The 17,500-nt window shown below is 42.3% G+C and overlaps 1 protein-coding gene across 1 annotated transcript in view; it reads left to right on the forward strand.

Annotated features, from left to right (window-relative positions):
* LOC308087592 (breast cancer anti-estrogen resistance protein 3-like) overlaps positions 1 to 17,500 on the forward strand; it is a 60,999-nt gene that overhangs the window by 9,336 nt on the left and 34,163 nt on the right. Inside the window, exons 2-4 of the mRNA XM_080431554.1 lie at positions 1,088 to 1,283; positions 2,303 to 2,560; positions 12,156 to 12,198. Coding sequence (XP_080287680.1) covers positions 1,096 to 1,283; positions 2,303 to 2,560; positions 12,156 to 12,198 — 489 coding nt within the window. The 5' untranslated portion in view covers positions 1,088 to 1,095. The remainder of the gene's footprint in view (positions 1 to 1,087; positions 1,284 to 2,302; positions 2,561 to 12,155; positions 12,199 to 17,500) is intronic.

Here is a 17,500-nt window from a genome sequence, read left to right on the forward strand (position 1 = left end):
ACTATCTATCTATCTATCTATCTATCTATCTATCTATCTATCTATCTATCTATCTATCTATCTATCTATCTATCTATCTGTCTATCTATCTATCTATCTATCTATCTATCTATCTATCTATCTATCTATCTATCTATCTATCTATCTATCTATCTATCTATCTGTCTGTCTGTCTGTCTGTCTGTCTGTCTGTCTGTCTGTCTGTCTGTCTGTCTGTCTGTCTGTCTCTCTGGTAGAAATGTATAGACTACAGCAGTATTTCTCAATCTGTGGGTTGGGGATATTGTGAGTGGGTCCCCAAATAATTGGCAAACAAATATTTTATTGATAACATAACGTTAATATTATATAGGCTATTTGTTTTTAAAATCCATGTAAAAAAAAGACTTTCACGTGGGCCCTGATCCAGAAAAAGGTTGAGAACCACTAGACGACGGTCGGGGCATCCATAAAACAAAAGCAGATGCTAGAGGACATCTGTGACGCTGCAGTATGACCAGTGGTGAAAAAAGTACTAAAATGTTTTACTTAAGTAAGTGTGTGTGTGTGTGTGTGTGTGTGTGTGTGTGTGTGTGTGTGTGTGTGTGTGTGTGTGTGTGTGTGTGTGTGTGTGTGTGTGTGTGTGTGTGTTCTGTTGTCTCTACATGTGCAGTGCGTCTCACGTCATGTTCGCTGTCATTTCAAAGCTTTTTGTCTGTGTTGGTATCATGTATCATGAACTGCATTTTATTGCCACAACAATGAGACCACACCCTCTTGTCTTGTGTTATCGTGGTTATGTAACTCTGCAAGGCTGTTTCCATATAGATTGATTGGGTCAATTCAGGTCTAAATTTTCATTGTGATTTGACATTTCTGATGGCTGATTGAGGGGAAAATGGTCCAAGAACGTCATAATATTGTCCCGCAATATGATGACAAGAACTTAAAAGGCGTTTTAAGTTAATTAAATGATCTCATTAGTTGTTATAATCACCTGAGGAACAGTCGGCACAATTGATTGAGTTGACATAGTGATTTACTGGATATAAGACAATTATAAAATATCAAGTTTCTCAATCTTCCTCTATATCTCTCTCCTCTCTAGAGTTGAGGATGATGGCAGAGGGGCGTTTTGCCAGTCTGCCCCGGTCTCTACATGCGCACCATGCCCTGGCAGGTGGCACTGCCCATCATGGTATGGGCAACCCCTCCCTCGGTACCCCCAGCAGCAGTAACTACTCCTCCAGAGGGCTCCAGGCCAGTCTGGCCTCCTCCATGGACCTCATCAGCTCCAGAAATGGGTGAGTTAGCGCTCATTTATAAGTATACTGTGTCGCTGGATGATTTTTTTATTTATTTTTTCAGTACTTCCCTCCATTTTCTCTCCAATTTAGTCATCATCAATTGTCGATACGCGCACTGCAGTCACTGACACGGAGGGGAGGGGAGGTACACAGGATTCACCAGCCACTATCATTTACACCTGACAGCAAGGAGTTGGAGTTTCACCACATTTAAAAAAAGTGATTTTATAAGATGTCACATCTTAACTAGTCTCGCGTGGCCAGACCGTTGCCTCACACAATTTTCGAATGTTTCCGGCGGTCATACAGTTTAGGACTCGGATGCTCTGATCATGATTAACATATAAACCGGATGTGAAGCCTCCTCCCCACTTCCGTTTCGTCTTTACAGTTGCGCAAATTCATCCTAATATAAATCAAAATCATCTAAGTATATTTAGCTTGCTGCTTAGCAGAAATGGATACTAAAAAATAAAATGTAAAGATATTTTAAAATATATTTTCGTGAACGGAAGTGCCAGTTTCCTCTCTCAGATTAGGTGTAGTTCCAGACTCTATATAGCATTCGGAGATTGTGGAATAGTTGTCTGGCTACGCGAGACTACCTCTTTTCTAACACTGACAGTCACATATGGCATGCTAGTTGGAAGATTATTAGCATTAAATAAAGGCCAACCCCAAGGCATTAGTTGAATGTTTATTAAAAACAAATCTGAATGAACATGGTTGACTTGAACAGTTATACTGACTCTATAGGCGTCCTATATTAAAATTGGCTTAAGGAAGGACCGTCCGGCCGGCGGACCTCTGACGTCACGTTCATGTCACCATGACTCAGCCATAACCATATAAGGAGTTGGATTGGCGGTGCAACGTACTGGAGGTGTGAGGGCTATGTAGTGGCCCGAACTCTAGCTGTGAGGAACGCATAGCGGCCCAAACCTCTAATACTGTAAATTGACGGCATTTATGTATCTTTGTGTCTTTCTCTTTCCTTCTGTTTTTCCTTCTCCCAGGTCAGGTCAAGGTTCCAGCCTGTCAGACTTGCCGGCTGCGTCCTACCAGCCCGTCTCCATCCATGGGACCTTGCCGCGACGCAGAAGAGGATCGGCCAATGCTAATCCCGCCCCTGCACACTACACCTGGGACCCCAGAGCCAATCAAATGTCTCAGTCGACGGCTCGCCACAACACATCAGTGGCCGCTGGACATGTCCGTCAACCCATGTCCTCTCCACTGGCTCATAATGGCTCGGACAACTTCCAAAATTATAGGTAAACAAACACGCATGCCAAAGCAAAGGCATACACAAACCGATAAACAGTGGTGGAAAAAGTACTAAATGTTTTTACTTGTAAAAGTATCAATACTGCAATGTAGAAATACAAGTAAAAGTCAGAAATTCAGTACATTACATTACATCTACAAGCTCACAATGCATCGCATCGCAACGCATTGTGAGCTTGTAGATCGGCTATTTTCAAATGGCCAAAATGTATATACAAGGGCTGAAGTGGTTACTGTATGTTTTGTAATAATAATCAAAATCTACAAAGTAACTAGTAACTTAAGTTTTCAAATAATTGTAGTGGAGTAAAAGTACAATATTTGCCTCTGAGATGTAGTGGAGTAGAAGTAAAAGTACTGAAAATTGTAAATACTCCAGTAAAAATACCTCAAAATTGTACTTAAGTACAGTACTTGAGTAAATGTACTTATTTACTTTACACCACTGCCGATAAATACGCAGGTTCAGGCTCATTCAAGTACCCAAGCTAGGAAAGTAAGTGTACTGTATCTCCTAGTGTAAATAAAAATCAAGACACTGGTCATAGCAGTGAGGACTGCGACAACAGTAATTACATTTTCTCTGTCCGTCTCTCAGACAGATAGAACGGGACACTGTACAAATCTGCAGTAAAGACGGTTGTTCCAACGTGTGTTTACCAACGACACATGTCACATAATGTGAGGTGACACGTTTAACCACTTTAACCATGGTGTCCCTATTTTGGGCATGTCAATCGTAGTCGAAAATGTAAAAAAAATGTCCCCAAAAAAATAGCTCTCACCGGTGTGAGCTTGTAGATCGGCTATTTGTCGTATGAAGAAGTATATAGGGCTTATGTGGTTCACTTTTGTTTGTGTATGAAAGGACAGATATACACACATGGCCAGGTCAACTGTACATTATCCTTTAATATTATGTACCACCAACAGATGATGAAATCCTTTCACTGAACTAGCCTGTGAGTCAGTGACAGTGTGTCTGCATGTGTGACATGTAGAAGCTGCTCCATTCGGACATCTAGACCGTTTTAGTCTATCATTTCGATGTCACCAGAGACCAGACACACATGTCACACTGTCTGCAAAGGATGTTTGTGTCAGAATTTCTTGCCTAAAATAGAGACGCTGCGGGTGGAAAGGTGTTGATTGTAGTACTGTGATTCTTCTCAGATCATCACTGTTTGTGACTATACTTTGCTTTTAGTTTACCATGTGCCCATGGCGGGAGTTGTTCACTTATTCTGACTGTTAGAGAGAGAGAGGGATAGAGAGAGAGAAAGAGAGAAAGAGAGAGAAGCGCGCGGGGACGGGGGGGACGGGGGGACGGGGGGGGACGGGGGTATAGGGGTAGTCAGTAAAGGGAACCCTGGGGGGGAGTGGCAGGTAGCTCAACTTCAGAGGGAGCGCACACACACCTCATCCTTCATCATGTCCCTCATCTGTCCATCTCTCGTATAGAGTTACAGCAGACTGTATCTGATGTAGCCACTCTAGTGTGTGTGTGTGTGTGTGTGTGTGTGTGTGTGTGTGTGTGTGTGTGTGTGTGTGTGTGTGTGTGTGTGTGTGTGTGTGTGTGTGTGTGTGTGCGTGTGTGTGTGTGCGTGTGCGTGTGCGTGTGTGTGTGTGTGTGTGGCCCCAAGCCAGTTGGGCTACCTTTGTAGGTCAGGGTGTGGTATAGCTACAGATCACAGATTACTGTGAAGTCTTTGTGTGCTCCCCCTCTCCGGCTCCTCTTTCTGCCATCTCTCTTTACCTGTCTCACTGTCCCTCTCTCCCTGTAGACTGGCATAGCGTGCTGATCTCCCTACAGGGAGATCAGCATGTTATGCCAGTCTACAGGGAGATCAGCACGTTATGCCAGTCTGTAGACTGGCATAGCATTCTGACCACCAGGTATAGAATGGCTCACACACTAACTGGCACATACATGTGTGACCTTTCAATTTTGGCGAAGGACGGGTGGGTATTAAACCTGCCTCGTTAGCTTTCATACAGCAGTAGCCCCCCCCCTTCCTTTTGCCTTTACAAGAGCACCAACAGACATTTATAGATGTCAGATAAGACCGTTTTGATTATGGGCCACAGCGTGGCGGTCCAGGCACCCCAGGCTGCAATGCCAACCTGACAGCGAGTCGCGGGGGTTCGAATCCCGTTCCCGACGATCTTTGCTGCGTGTCACTCCCATAGAGTTATAATATATCTAGAGGGCGGATTGCCCCGCCCCCCAGCTATTGATTTCTATGAAAGTGCTCAGTGGCGTTTTGAAGCACCCGGAAGTCTGCCGGAAGTAGAAATATTGGGTCGATAATTGAGTCGTTTAGAGCGGCCATAGAGTAGCCATAGAGTTATGAGCATGCGCACAAACGGGAGATGCACGCGCAGTAGCATTTTAAGTGCATTCTCAGATTTGACCACCAGGCGCGGACGCTTCACTGTTCTACCTTTATTTAAAAGACTTAATTAAAAACAAACAAAATGTCAACTGTCAGGGTATTTATCTAAGTTTGTATTGACCCATTAGCAAACCAGATACTGAACTACATCCATCAGCCTGTCGGCTGACCTGTGACCCTTGACCCCAGATTACATCGGCTCCTGATTGGTCAGTTTGTCTTCCTGACAACCTCAGCGTCTCAGAGCCACTGAGCAGACCACCAAAAGACTGAAAGGACAGGAGAGGAGGTAGTGGAGAGAAAGCGTGTGTTCTTTTGAAAGAAACAAGACGTATGAGAGAAGATATGGAATCAGAGACAGAAAGTGAGGGACAGAGGAAATGGAGTGATTAACACAGAGACAAAGAGAGTAGAGAGCCAGTAGCCAGCTGGCCTCAGGTTGCGATGGATGCATGATTTAGTGTCTGAAAGAGCAAGTGAAAGAAGGAATGACGGTGTGTGTGTGTGTGTGTGTGTGTGTGTGTGTGTGTGTGTGTGTGTGTGTGTGTGTGTGTGTGTGTGTGTGTGTGCGCGTGCGTGTGTGTGTGTGTGTGTGTGTGTGTGTGTGTGTGTGTGTGCGCGTGCGTGCGCGTGTGTGTGTGTGTGTGTGTGTGTGTGTGTGTGTGTGTGTGTGTGTGTGTGTGTGTGTGTGTGTGTGTGTGTGTGTGTGTGTGTCTGTGGTCTGTGTAACCTCACGCACACATTCTGAAGAACGAGTGTTGTTGACTCTTCATCTGATTTTTTTGCTGCAGTTTAGTGCACAAGATGGCTTGTAAGACAGTGTGTAAAAATTTAAATGTTATGACTAAAGGGTTTGGTTTAGTGTACAAGACCCTCACTATATGTAAAAGGTTTTACGCTATGTGTAATAATGAGGCACTTAAAAGTGGCACATTTTTAAATCAAATTTCAGCTTCAAGAGCCATTTTAACGATACAGTGAGTTTTCGATAACATTGACAAAAATGTTATCGAAATGTTATCGCATTCTATAATGATTGTTGAATACAATATGCAAACAAGCACAATATCTCCAAAATAAAACCATTTGGGGGGAAAAAACTACATCATGACGTCATTCAAACACATTGTTTGACGTCATCGTGCATACCTATCCGGAAATTTGAGCAGTCAAGCCCTAACTAAGTACACAGAAAACGTAGGGTATTTTTTACCACACTTTATATATGATCTCCTCAAATCAGAACAATGGGGTTTCGGTTCAATATCAACAAAGTTTCCCTTTAAGCATCGCAAGATTCTTCAGTCCTTTGCACTGTCAAAGCAGTAAACACTAGTGGAAGCCTAGAGTTAATTAAAGTCCTGGGTTCGAGTCCTGCGTTGCATGCCATCTGCCCACTTTGCCCATATTTTTTTGCCAAAATAAAGCTTAAAATAATTAAAACAAACAGTGGCCAATTTCTTCTGCAACACTGACAAACACTGTATTAATGACATTTGCCATACAGCAAATGTCATGAAGTGCCCATTCTGTCCATTCCAATTCAATGATATCACCAGCTAATTTAGATAGTTAGATAGTAGTTTCTGACAATGCATTTATCATATTGTTAAACTGTGATGATGAGCAAGCCACAGCTATCTTGGTGTAATCCACACTAGACACTGACTTTAAAGACCTTTGTATAGAACTATACTGACCTCTGTTGGCCGATCATAGACCCTGCATCTCTCTTATACCTCCTCTATGTTGCTCACTCTTTCTCTTTCTCAATCTCAGTTTTCCCCCCTCTGTTCCTCTATGTTACATTTGGTCGCGCGTGTGCACACACACACACACACACACACACACACACACACACACACACACACACACACACACACACACACACACACACACACACACACACACACACACAGAGAGAGAGAGAGAGAGAGAGAGAGAGTTGGTCGTGCTCAGTGTTGTGTGGTCTGGCAAAAAGAACAACAGTAGCCAGAAAAAGACTGTGGTCACACTCACAGTCACTTCTCCCCCCTCTCTCTCTCTCTCTCTCTCTCTCTCTCTCTCTCTCTCTCTCTCTCTCTCCCTCTCCCTCTCCCTCTCTTTCTCTTTCTCTCTCTCTCCCTCTCCCTCTCTTTCTCTCTCTCTCTCACTCTCAGTTTTTATATTTCTTATTTTTCTTATTTCTCTAACAGCAGGAGCTAGAAAAAGACAGAGCTGTTTGTTTTTCCCTCTTTCTGTGCTCTCTCTCTCTCTCTCTCTCTCTCTCTCTCTCTCTCTCTCTCTCTCTCTCTCTCTCTCTCTCTCTCTCCCTCTTTCTGTGCTCTCAGATCTGAGAAAGAGAGAAAGAGAGAGAATACTGTATATATAATACTAAAACAGCCTTTACGTATAGGTCATCCTAATACAGAAATTGCGTAAAGATGGACCTAAATAACACTCAGGGCTAAATGAACACAGAGTAGTTTTACTGTGTGTGAGGTCAGCTGTGGTCACTATAGCAGAAAAATACTGTGACCACAGCTGTATCAGCACTATGGGTATGGAGGGAGAGAGAGAGAGACTAGTTGTGGTCAGCCTTTATAGACCTCTCGCCACACTCTGCGCGAGTGTGCGTGTGGACATGTGTGTGTGTATGTGTGTGCGTGTGGACATGTGTGTGTCTTCTGTGTGTTTCGGACTATGGACAGCAGGTTGTTTGGGGAACTGAAGGGATATATGGTACAGTAGTGCCTAATGAAGTGGTTCTCAACCTCTGGCTCGGGACCCCCAGGGGCGTCCCCACATGATGACTGTGACGTGACAATTTAAGGACTTTTTATTTATTTAAACAATATATTTATTGGCATTTTCAATTATGTAACATAACAACAACAATATGGCTCTTGTGTTAAATGCCTATAAATAATCAAACAAAAACCGAGCAAATAGACATCACTTAGATATACATACACATACATAATACAATTTAAGGACTTTTAAGACCTTTTTAATACCGCAACAACAACAAAAAGGAGAAAATAAAAAGACCATTTCTGCATCAAAAGTAATAAACAAACTATACTATACAAACTATTCAAACATTGGCCAAATTGTCAAATAATATAAGAAAGAGGCAAACATTGTGAAAATAACCGATCTACAAGCTCACAACGCCTCGCAACGCAATAGATCGACTATTTTCAACAACATTTGTCTGTGGAACAGAGTCAAACTAAATGTAATGCCTCAACTCCTACATTCCAAGTGCTCATCAGGGTGGGGGGTCCCTATAATTATTTTGGGGGGTCACGGCTTGAAAAGGTCTAATGTACTGTATGCTTCGTCGTACAACGGTGTCACGTATCCGCGACACATTGAGAGCTTTAACCCATTCAATTCGGGAACGCATGCCGTGTCATGTTAAATTTAGCTATAACCCTTATTTTTATACCTTAGCTATTCAAAAATAGCAAATCTACGAGCTTGTAGATTTTTATTTAAATCTTGAATATTTGTGCAAATCTTTGAATACTAATTGTTTTAAAAAAAAACATTTTTAACTCCTGGAACAACATATTTTGATGGGGATCGGTGGCCAAAAAACATATAATTTTGGGGGGTCCTTGACGAGAAAAAGTTTGAGCACCACTGATATATAGCATCAATAATTTTTCAGAAAAAAAGAAGACATTTGTTGAGACATTTGATAGGGTTATAAATGTTCACTTTAAAAATATATATTCAAAGATTTGCACACATTTTCAAGATTTTTCAAAAATAGCAGATCTACAAGCTCGATCTGCTATTTTTGAATAGCCGAAATACAACTGTGGCTTCAGGCTCCACCTGCTCAGAACTCATAGTTTGTGGTCAGCTGTGCATGTACAGCATATACACACTCTTGACCACACCAATTTCCTGCATTCCTCCTCAGACATGCAGACAGACAGATTACACCGTAAAGTCCTGAGACTCATTTAACTCTGAGCGTATACAATTGGAACCAAATGGACCCGTAAGTACATTTTGTACACTCAAAATGCACCATGGTTCTAACACACCAGGATTTGGCGATGATGCCTCATTTCTCATTCTCGCTTTCTCGCTGCGTGATACTTGCATTCAGAGTGGACGTACTCATGTACGCAAACAGCAGTTTAAATCAATGCAAATTAATTACACTAAAGAAAAGAGTATATCGGCCCGGGCGGCTGGCGTAGCGGTCCGGGCACTTAGGCTGCTAAATGCAGCGTGACAGCGTGTCGCGGGTTCGAATCCCGTTCCCCTAGGCTGCTAAATGCAGCATGACAGCATGAAAGGCAGAAAAAGCCAAAAATAAATCTTACAAAATAAATAAATAAAAGAGTATGAGCACCAGAGTTGCAAATGGATACATTAACAGACAGACAGGCAATTTAAGTTTTTTTTTTCAAAAAAACTGTTAGGATTTAGAAGACATTTGTAGAATCCCCCAGAAGCAAAGATTTGAGCTAAAAATGTCTGCTTTAAAAAAATATATATATTCAAAGATATATTCATTTTCGCGATAAAATAAATAAATAATAGCAGATCTACAAGCTCGTAGCGCGGCAACCTTTCCGATTCCCAGACGGCCTCTCTTTGTCTCAATGGAGGTGATCTGAGGCTATACGTAGATGATGTCACTGTGTTCGTTTTCCTTTGGGGGCTAAAAGATACCCAAACCACGGAGGATGTTGATTGGTTAAACAGATCTGTAGACTCAGAGTGGGGATAGCATGCAAGCAAACACTGCTGATCTTCACCTTTCGGTTGACTTAAGGACAAACATCCTCCATTGGAGGAGCTTTGCTGAGTAAACAGGAGATGTCCTCGCCATAATTACTGCAAAAAGAAGAATCTCTGCAGTGGAACTTTGTGTGCTCAGTCAGGGCCGTTAGTGAGGGGCATGGTGGTGCTCGATTGAGCCCCCCTCCCCCCCTTACACCCCCCCTTCCTATGATTAGTGAGTGCATTGTTACTATGAATGGAGGCTCCTGTACTGTTACATAACTCCATAACTAAATCCCAGTCATTACTGCAGGGGACCATATTAAAAACTTGCGGGGGTTTTAGAAGCTAAACATATTTTCTTTGGTAAAAGAATGGTTTATGTGTACATGTTCCCGTGGGAACGTGGTGGTGGCACATGTGCCTATAGTATCCCCTCACTTGTGGGGGGGTTTGTATTGTAGCCAGTGGCGTAAAGTAACTAAGTATGTTTACTCAAGTACTGCGCTAAAGTGCACTTCTGAGGCATTTTTACTTTTACTGGAGTGTTTCCGATTTTCAATACTTTTACTAACTACTCCACTGCATCTCAAATATTATACTTTTTACTCTGTTACAATTATTTGACAATTTGAGTTACTAGTTACTTTGTGGATTTTGATTATTGTTACAAAACATACACTAACCACTCCAGCCCTGTGTATATTTAGGCTATTTGAAATTAGCTGATCTACAAGCTCACAACGCGTCGCTTTGTGATGCGTTGTGAGCTTGTAGCTCTGCTATTTTCAAACATTTTGCATAATGAGTACTTTTACTTTTGGTACTACTTTAAGTATATTTTGATGCCAATACTTTTGTACTTTTACTGAAGAGAATTTTTAATACCGGACATTTATTTGTAACAGAGTATTTCTACATTGTGGTACTTTTACTTAAGTACAGAATGTGAGTACGTCTTTCACCATTGCCCCTCACTTGTGGGGGTTTTGTAGCTACAGTAACTACCTCTCATTCAGTCCTTGGTTGTAAAAGCCTCCTGTGGATAGAAAGACTGAATTAGCCCGCAAATACAATAAAAACTACATACAATACAATACAATAAAGCCACCATACCCGATTACCCCTTTAGAGGCTTTGCTGCACAGTAAAATCCTCAGTGTTAATTTAACCCTTTATACTGAGACTGCACAACATTTGAACACTCTCTGAGTTAAATGAACACTCAAGATTTTTTACAGTGAAAGGTCTCATTTCAGCCGGTCCAAGGAGTTGGCAAAACCTGCCAATGTGCGATGCCTCAAAAATGTTGTCCTGACCCTTAAATAACAGAGTGTAAGAATAGGAGACGCTAGACGATATGGACATACATGAAAAGAGGCAGAGAAGCTGAACGATTATGCTCTGGAACTGAATGTATTTAAAGACAGAAATAAAGGTCTGTGCGTCTGTGCGTCTGTGCGTCTGTGCGCGTGTGGGTGTGTGTGTGTGTGTGTGTGTGTGTGTGTGTGTGTGTGTGTGCGTGAGGGTGTGTGTGTGTGTGTGTGTGTGTGTGTGTGTGTGTGTGTGTGTGTACTCTGACCTCTCTGTGAATTTGTCAGTGGGCTCAGAAGGGCAGGCATGTGGCTGTGATGTGTGTTATGGCGGGGGAGGGAGCGGAGGAGGGAAAGAGAGAGAGAGAGGGGAGAGAGAGAGAAAGAAAGAAAGAGGGAGGGAGGGAGCGAGGGCGGCCAGTGCAGTGAGTGAACATGTTAACCACTAACTGAAAGAGGCAAAAAAAAACTTGTGAGAAGCAGAGAGAGAGAGAGAGAGAGAGAGAGAGAGAGAGAGAGAGAGAGAGAGAGAGATCCCATGGCAGTTCAGTCCTACCCTCTGAGGGAAAGCAGCAGTTTCTCTGTGTTCTTCCCTCTTTGCAGCCAAAACCTGCCTCTCTCCCTCTCATGGGGACACCGACAAAACTAACTGGGACCTACACTCAAGTCTTATTAAGTAGCATTAGCATCACAGTTAGCTCATAGACAGACAGTGACAGCTCTTTGCAAACCAGCAAACTCATCTAAAGTTTGGAGACCTGTGGAGCCCTTCTTTTTTTTTGGAACTGTAGAAGCATTAGCCTCTATAACTCCTGGGAACTGGATCCCTCTATAACTGCAGAGAGTGGAGGAGTGCTCCTATACCACTAATGAACCTGTGTCTTTTGGACCCTGTGAGGACCCCCCATGCAAGCAGGAGGACCAGTAGCCTACACCAACTTCTTTCTTTTTTTTTTGTGAGCAAGTAGCAGATCCATTTGAGAACTATTACTGTACTGTTGTGTTGTACAGCAGCAAAGGAATCAGCATCACATCTATATAGTCCCAAGGATCCATTTTGAGCAGTACTAGGCAGTGGTTTGAATGCCCAACACAACCATGTGTTCACTGAACCGGGCCATGTCTCTGTCTGTCTTCCCCAGAGAGCCAGCCGCCGGTCTGGACACCACAGTGGACTATGTTAAGGTAGGAACAACAACCGTACCTTTATGAAATCTTTACTGTGTTTTCTATCTGTTGCTGTTGCTGCTTTGACACCTGACTTTCCCTCTGAGGATTTATAAAGGTGTATCTCATCTTATATACTAATAATAATAATAATAATAATAATAATAATAATAATAATACAACCATGCAGGTGTTAGTATCTGCTACAAAACCAGCTCACACATCCACCACTGCACTCTCCATCTCCATTCTCTATCACAGTGGTTTTTCAACCCTTTTTCACATCAAGGTCCATATTTTTTTTGGCATTTGAGCCACGGATTCATCACCATTTGATGACATTTAGACTCTCAGACTCAAAACTTAGAATATTTTGTAATATTTTGTTGTGGTTGGATAAGATTTTGTCCACATTTCCATGCTGTATAGATGTTGGTACCATAGGAGAGATAACAGGCAAACGTTGATCAAAATAACTATTCTCTAATTAAGTAATGCAGATGTTTAACAATAATTTAACACTTGAGAGCGTAAAAATGAAACCAAATGGACCCGTAAGGGTCCATTTGGTTTCATTTTACACTCTCAAGAGTAAAAAAATCTCCAATTGGTTACCAACTCTACATCATTTAGCTGGGGACCACCTGGAACCCCCTCAAGGACCACTGGTGGTCCCCAGACCACTTGTTGAGAACCACTGTTCTATCAGAATGATTGGGATGATTGAACTCTTTTGCCTCATAACATGTGTATGCATGTCAAGGTTACATCTTTTTCAGTTTAGTTTCAGTTTGATTCACCTGTGGGCTGTTTTTAGTTTCAGTTTGAGTTTGTAATTATTGTTTACACATTTCCAGTTTTAGTTTCATTTTTATTAGTGTCTTTATTGGTTTGGTTTTATATAAAAAGCAGATGTTTGAATTGTTAACGTGTGTTATGAGTGAAAATCTTTGGTACTACAGTACAGTATAGAGAGCTAAATGTAATCATTCAACCCTCCCTCAGGTCGAAGCGAAATAAATCTCAGAAACGTAACTGAATTAATGTGGGAATATGAAGTCATATCCATCATAACACCATGTAAGCCCCAGTCATCTGTCACTGCAGTTCCTCAATAATAAGCATCCGTCACCGTGAACTCCTGTTGGCTATACTGTAATCTGATAGCTCCTGGGTTTTCCACGGGTAATATGTCATAAATCACATTGTCTGCTACTGTGTAATGGCTGTCACACTAAATCATACACACACACATAATCACACCACCTGGGTCCCAGCTTGCCCTGGTCAGGGTCAGAGAGGGAGACGATGACGGAAAGCTGTTGCCACGGTAATCCTATAGCTGTCACACAAACACTGGTTCACCAGTGGTTCTATAGGACGATAATCGTTATTATTATCGTTTATCGTGATCAAAAAATGCTGACGATCGTTTTTTTCAAGTTATCGTGAAATTGTCCTCCATCATACGCTAGGATGAGTTAGCTTTTGTTGAGCTGCAAATTCAGTACAACTTCCAAAAATAGCTGATCTACAAGCTCACAACGCGTTGCATTGCAACGCGTTGTGAGCTTGTAGATCGGCTATTTTTGGCGAAACGTTCCCCCCAGAATAGGGACGCTGGGGGTTAAAGTGCTTAACAAAAGTATAATTTTAAGTTTTAAGCATAATTTTGATTATCGTGATAATATCGTTAATCGCAATTATTTTTGCCGCAATAATCGTGCCATGTAATTTTCATATCGTCCCATCCCTAAGTGGCTCTCAAACTTTTTCATGTCAAAGAACCTCAAATTAATTATGTATTTGACCACGGTGGACCCCTGTCCGAAAACATGTTTGGGGTCGAGACCCCCATACAAGATTTGCATTGTTAAAATGTTTCAAAGATATTTTTTTAAAAATAGCATATCGGCTATTTACAAATAGGTTTAAAGTGGTTAAACTGATTTTGATTTTTATTAAGTCATTTTGCAGGGGACCCCCTGGAACCCCTTTGTGGACCCCTGGGGGGTCCTCGGACCCCACTTTGAGAACCACCGCTCTACACAGTGTTAATTTAACCACTTGAACCCTACATACTTGAGTGACCCAGTGGTCTGTATACTAGGCCCACTCCTTTATCCCCTCGATACACCAAATCTCTTCTCCGAAAATAGCAGATCTACAAGCTCACAACGTGTCGTGACTCGTTGTCAACATGTAGATCTGAGGATTTACCAGCCTGTCTGCCCGTTTTCGTCTCGGCCTTCCAAATAGTTCTTTTGATCTCTCTTAATCCTGGCTTCCTTTGTACCGTACTAACTACACAAAGTAAAAGGTGTACCTTTCTGTGGGGGGCGGGGCCATAGCTGAGTGGGCGGAGAGCAGGGGTGAACAGTAACTAAGTACATTTACTCGAGTACAGTACTTACCCACTTAAACCCCATACGTTGTCGAGTGGAGTCCCTCAGGGCTCTATACTAGTGTATTTTCTGTTTTCACTCTACATTAAATATCTTCACTGAAAATAGCCGATCGGCAAGCTCACAACGCGTTGCTACGCAGCGCGTTGTGAGCTTGACGATCTGCTATTTTCTGTGAAAGTTTTCCCAGAATATGGATGCTTGGGTTTAAGTACTTCAGTACATTTTTGGAGTATTATATTTTAGTTTTTTGCAAGCTGATAGATTTTCCCTCCTATAGAAATACTGTACTTTTGACTCCACCACATTTCTAGGAAAGGGACTCTTGGGATTTAGTCGGGAAAAAAAAAATGAATTAAACACTTAAGCCCTATTTCAAATAATAGTGAAGATATTTTCACTATTTCCGAAACTTTCTGAAAATGTACTTCGTAATTTGTACTTTTGAATACTTGAGTATTTATTTGAGTATTTATCTTGAGTATATACCTGGTCCACCACAGGTAGAGAGGTTGGTTTTGCAGGTTTGACCCTCGGCTCACCCAGTCTAAGTGTCGAAGTGCCCCTGAGCAAAGACACTTAACCCCTTAACCTGCCCTCATCTGAGCAGCCAGCTGCTGGCTGGGTCAAGGCAGAAAAGTATTTTCCCCTCCCCGGGGAGGACCAGTAAAATACTCCCTTTTCCCGTCCGCTTATATTAAGTGTTTTGTAAGCATTCTTTAAAGGGTGCTCCCTGCCAAAGGTAAAATACCAAAAGGCAAAACAAAAGCACTCACTTTGATTGCAGCCTTTGATTTAATCTGTTTTAAGCAACAGTCCAAAAAACACAAACATTTTGGCCCCACGCCTTTTCCTCAGTGTGAGACACACGCTTTGAGTACGGAGCTAGAGGCCAAAAAGGTGTACTGCATGTGAATGAGCTAATTAAATTACAATGGAGTTAATGGATATATAACGCGTTGATGTCCCCTCCTCTCCATCCATTACAATCCATTCAGTTTGTTTTCATCTCTCCTTCAGGCCCACTTACAGTACACAGTCAAAAGTGTGAAGCATGATCGTTGCTGTCGGGCAAAACCTTGTATCTCCATATTTCAACTTGATATGTTTTTTTCCGTGAATTAATGAAGAATTAATGAAAATAAGTGATTTTCTTTGGTTAAAATAAGTGTTAAATAGCTCTAGATTTTTGATAGTACTCATTGCTATAGAGTGTTTGAAAATTGGAACTGGAACACTATAAAAATGAAGCTGATAAATGGGTACTCTCTCCTGATTGGCTGACATTTTGTCACCGACCTGAACATTTATTTTCTGTTTATTAAAGAGCTGGAGAGACAGTGAGACTCCTGTGACTGAACAAACTATAGTGCTTTAACCTTTAAACAAATAACTTTTTGTTTTAACCAAAAACTATCACATACCCTACCTTTAATGCCCTACTTCACTATACAAGAGTGTCACACAAAGGTAGTGAAGATAGAAGATACAAGTTCACAATGCGTCGCATCGGCTATTTTCACTATTTTAAAACGGTTTTAGACATTCAAGGTTTCTACCTGACACCATCGATATACTACATACTCTGCTTGCTTCATTGCCTATATTTCCTTCCATCCCTTATCCTCTCTCTCCTTTCCTCTCTGCCTCTCTCCTACAGTAAATCTCTCCTGCCACATCCATCCATCTCTCTCTCTCTCTCTCTCTCTCTCTCTCTCTCTCTCTCTCTCTCTCTCTCTCTCTCTCTCTCTCTCTCTCTCTCTCCTGTTCTCTCCTCCATCACTTAGCTCATGTGTTTGGATGCTGTCACCTTGGTGTGAAGAACAAACCTCTGCCTTCCCACGAAAGCAGCTCACACACACACATAAGCAAGCCCACGCACTACTGCACACACACACACACACACACACACACACACACACACACACACACACACACACACACACACACACACACACACACACACACACACACACACACACACACACACACGTGCAAAAATACACAAACAGCACCTGGATCTCTTTGGTCAAATATGGTTGGTCCGTAAGTGTCAACAGAGTGTGCGTGTGTGTGTGTGTGTGTGTGTGTGTGTGTGTGTGTGTGTGTGTGTGTGTGTGTGTGTGTGTGTGTGTGTGTGTGTGTGTGTGTGTGTGTGTGTGTGTGTGTGCGCGTGCGCATGCGCGTGTGTTTGTATTGAGTGAATATATGGGGGCTATTCCACAGGTTATATAATGCGTGTGAAATTGTAGCTGTCATCTCTGGTCCTCCAGGTGTGTTTGCGTTTCCACTGTCCACATGCACCGTCATGCACACGTACGTGTGTACGTGTGTGTGTGTGTGTGTGTGTGTGTGTGTGTGTGTGTGTGTGTGTGTGTGTGTGTGTGTGTGTGTGTGTGTGTGTGTGTGTGTGTGTGTGTGTGTGTGTGTGTGTGTGTGCGCGCGCGCGTGTGCATATAAGCAGTGTAGACCGAAAGTTACAGGACGTATTTTACCTTGTCATATCCTGTGCGGTCAGGGTCAAAGTGTGTGTGTGTGTGTGTGTGTGTGTGTGTGTGTGTGTGTGTGTGTGTGTGTGTGTGTGTGTGTGTGTGTGTGTGTGTGTGTGTGTGTGTGTGTGTGTGTGTGTGTGTGTGTGTGTTGTGTGCGCGCACGTGCGTGCGTGTGTGTTGAGGTAAACCTACAGCCTTTGAACTGTCCGCTGCTCACCATGGATCACATTAGTGTAGATGGAAGGAGTCGTAACTTAAGGATGTGAGAGAATGAGGGAGGAATGGAGTTTATAAACGATTCATATATATAGCGTTTCGAGCTTGTAGATCTGCCACTTTTGATACTTTTGTGTGACGCTGTAGAATGATCAATTAGGGCATTAATTTACGAAAAATACACTAACATATGGATATAAGAGGTTT

The sequence above is a fragment of the Gymnoscopelus braueri genome, assembly GCF_963280865.1.
Source record: "Gymnoscopelus braueri genome assembly, chromosome: 6".
NCBI classification, from domain to species: Eukaryota; Metazoa; Chordata; class Actinopteri; order Myctophiformes; family Myctophidae; genus Gymnoscopelus; species Gymnoscopelus braueri.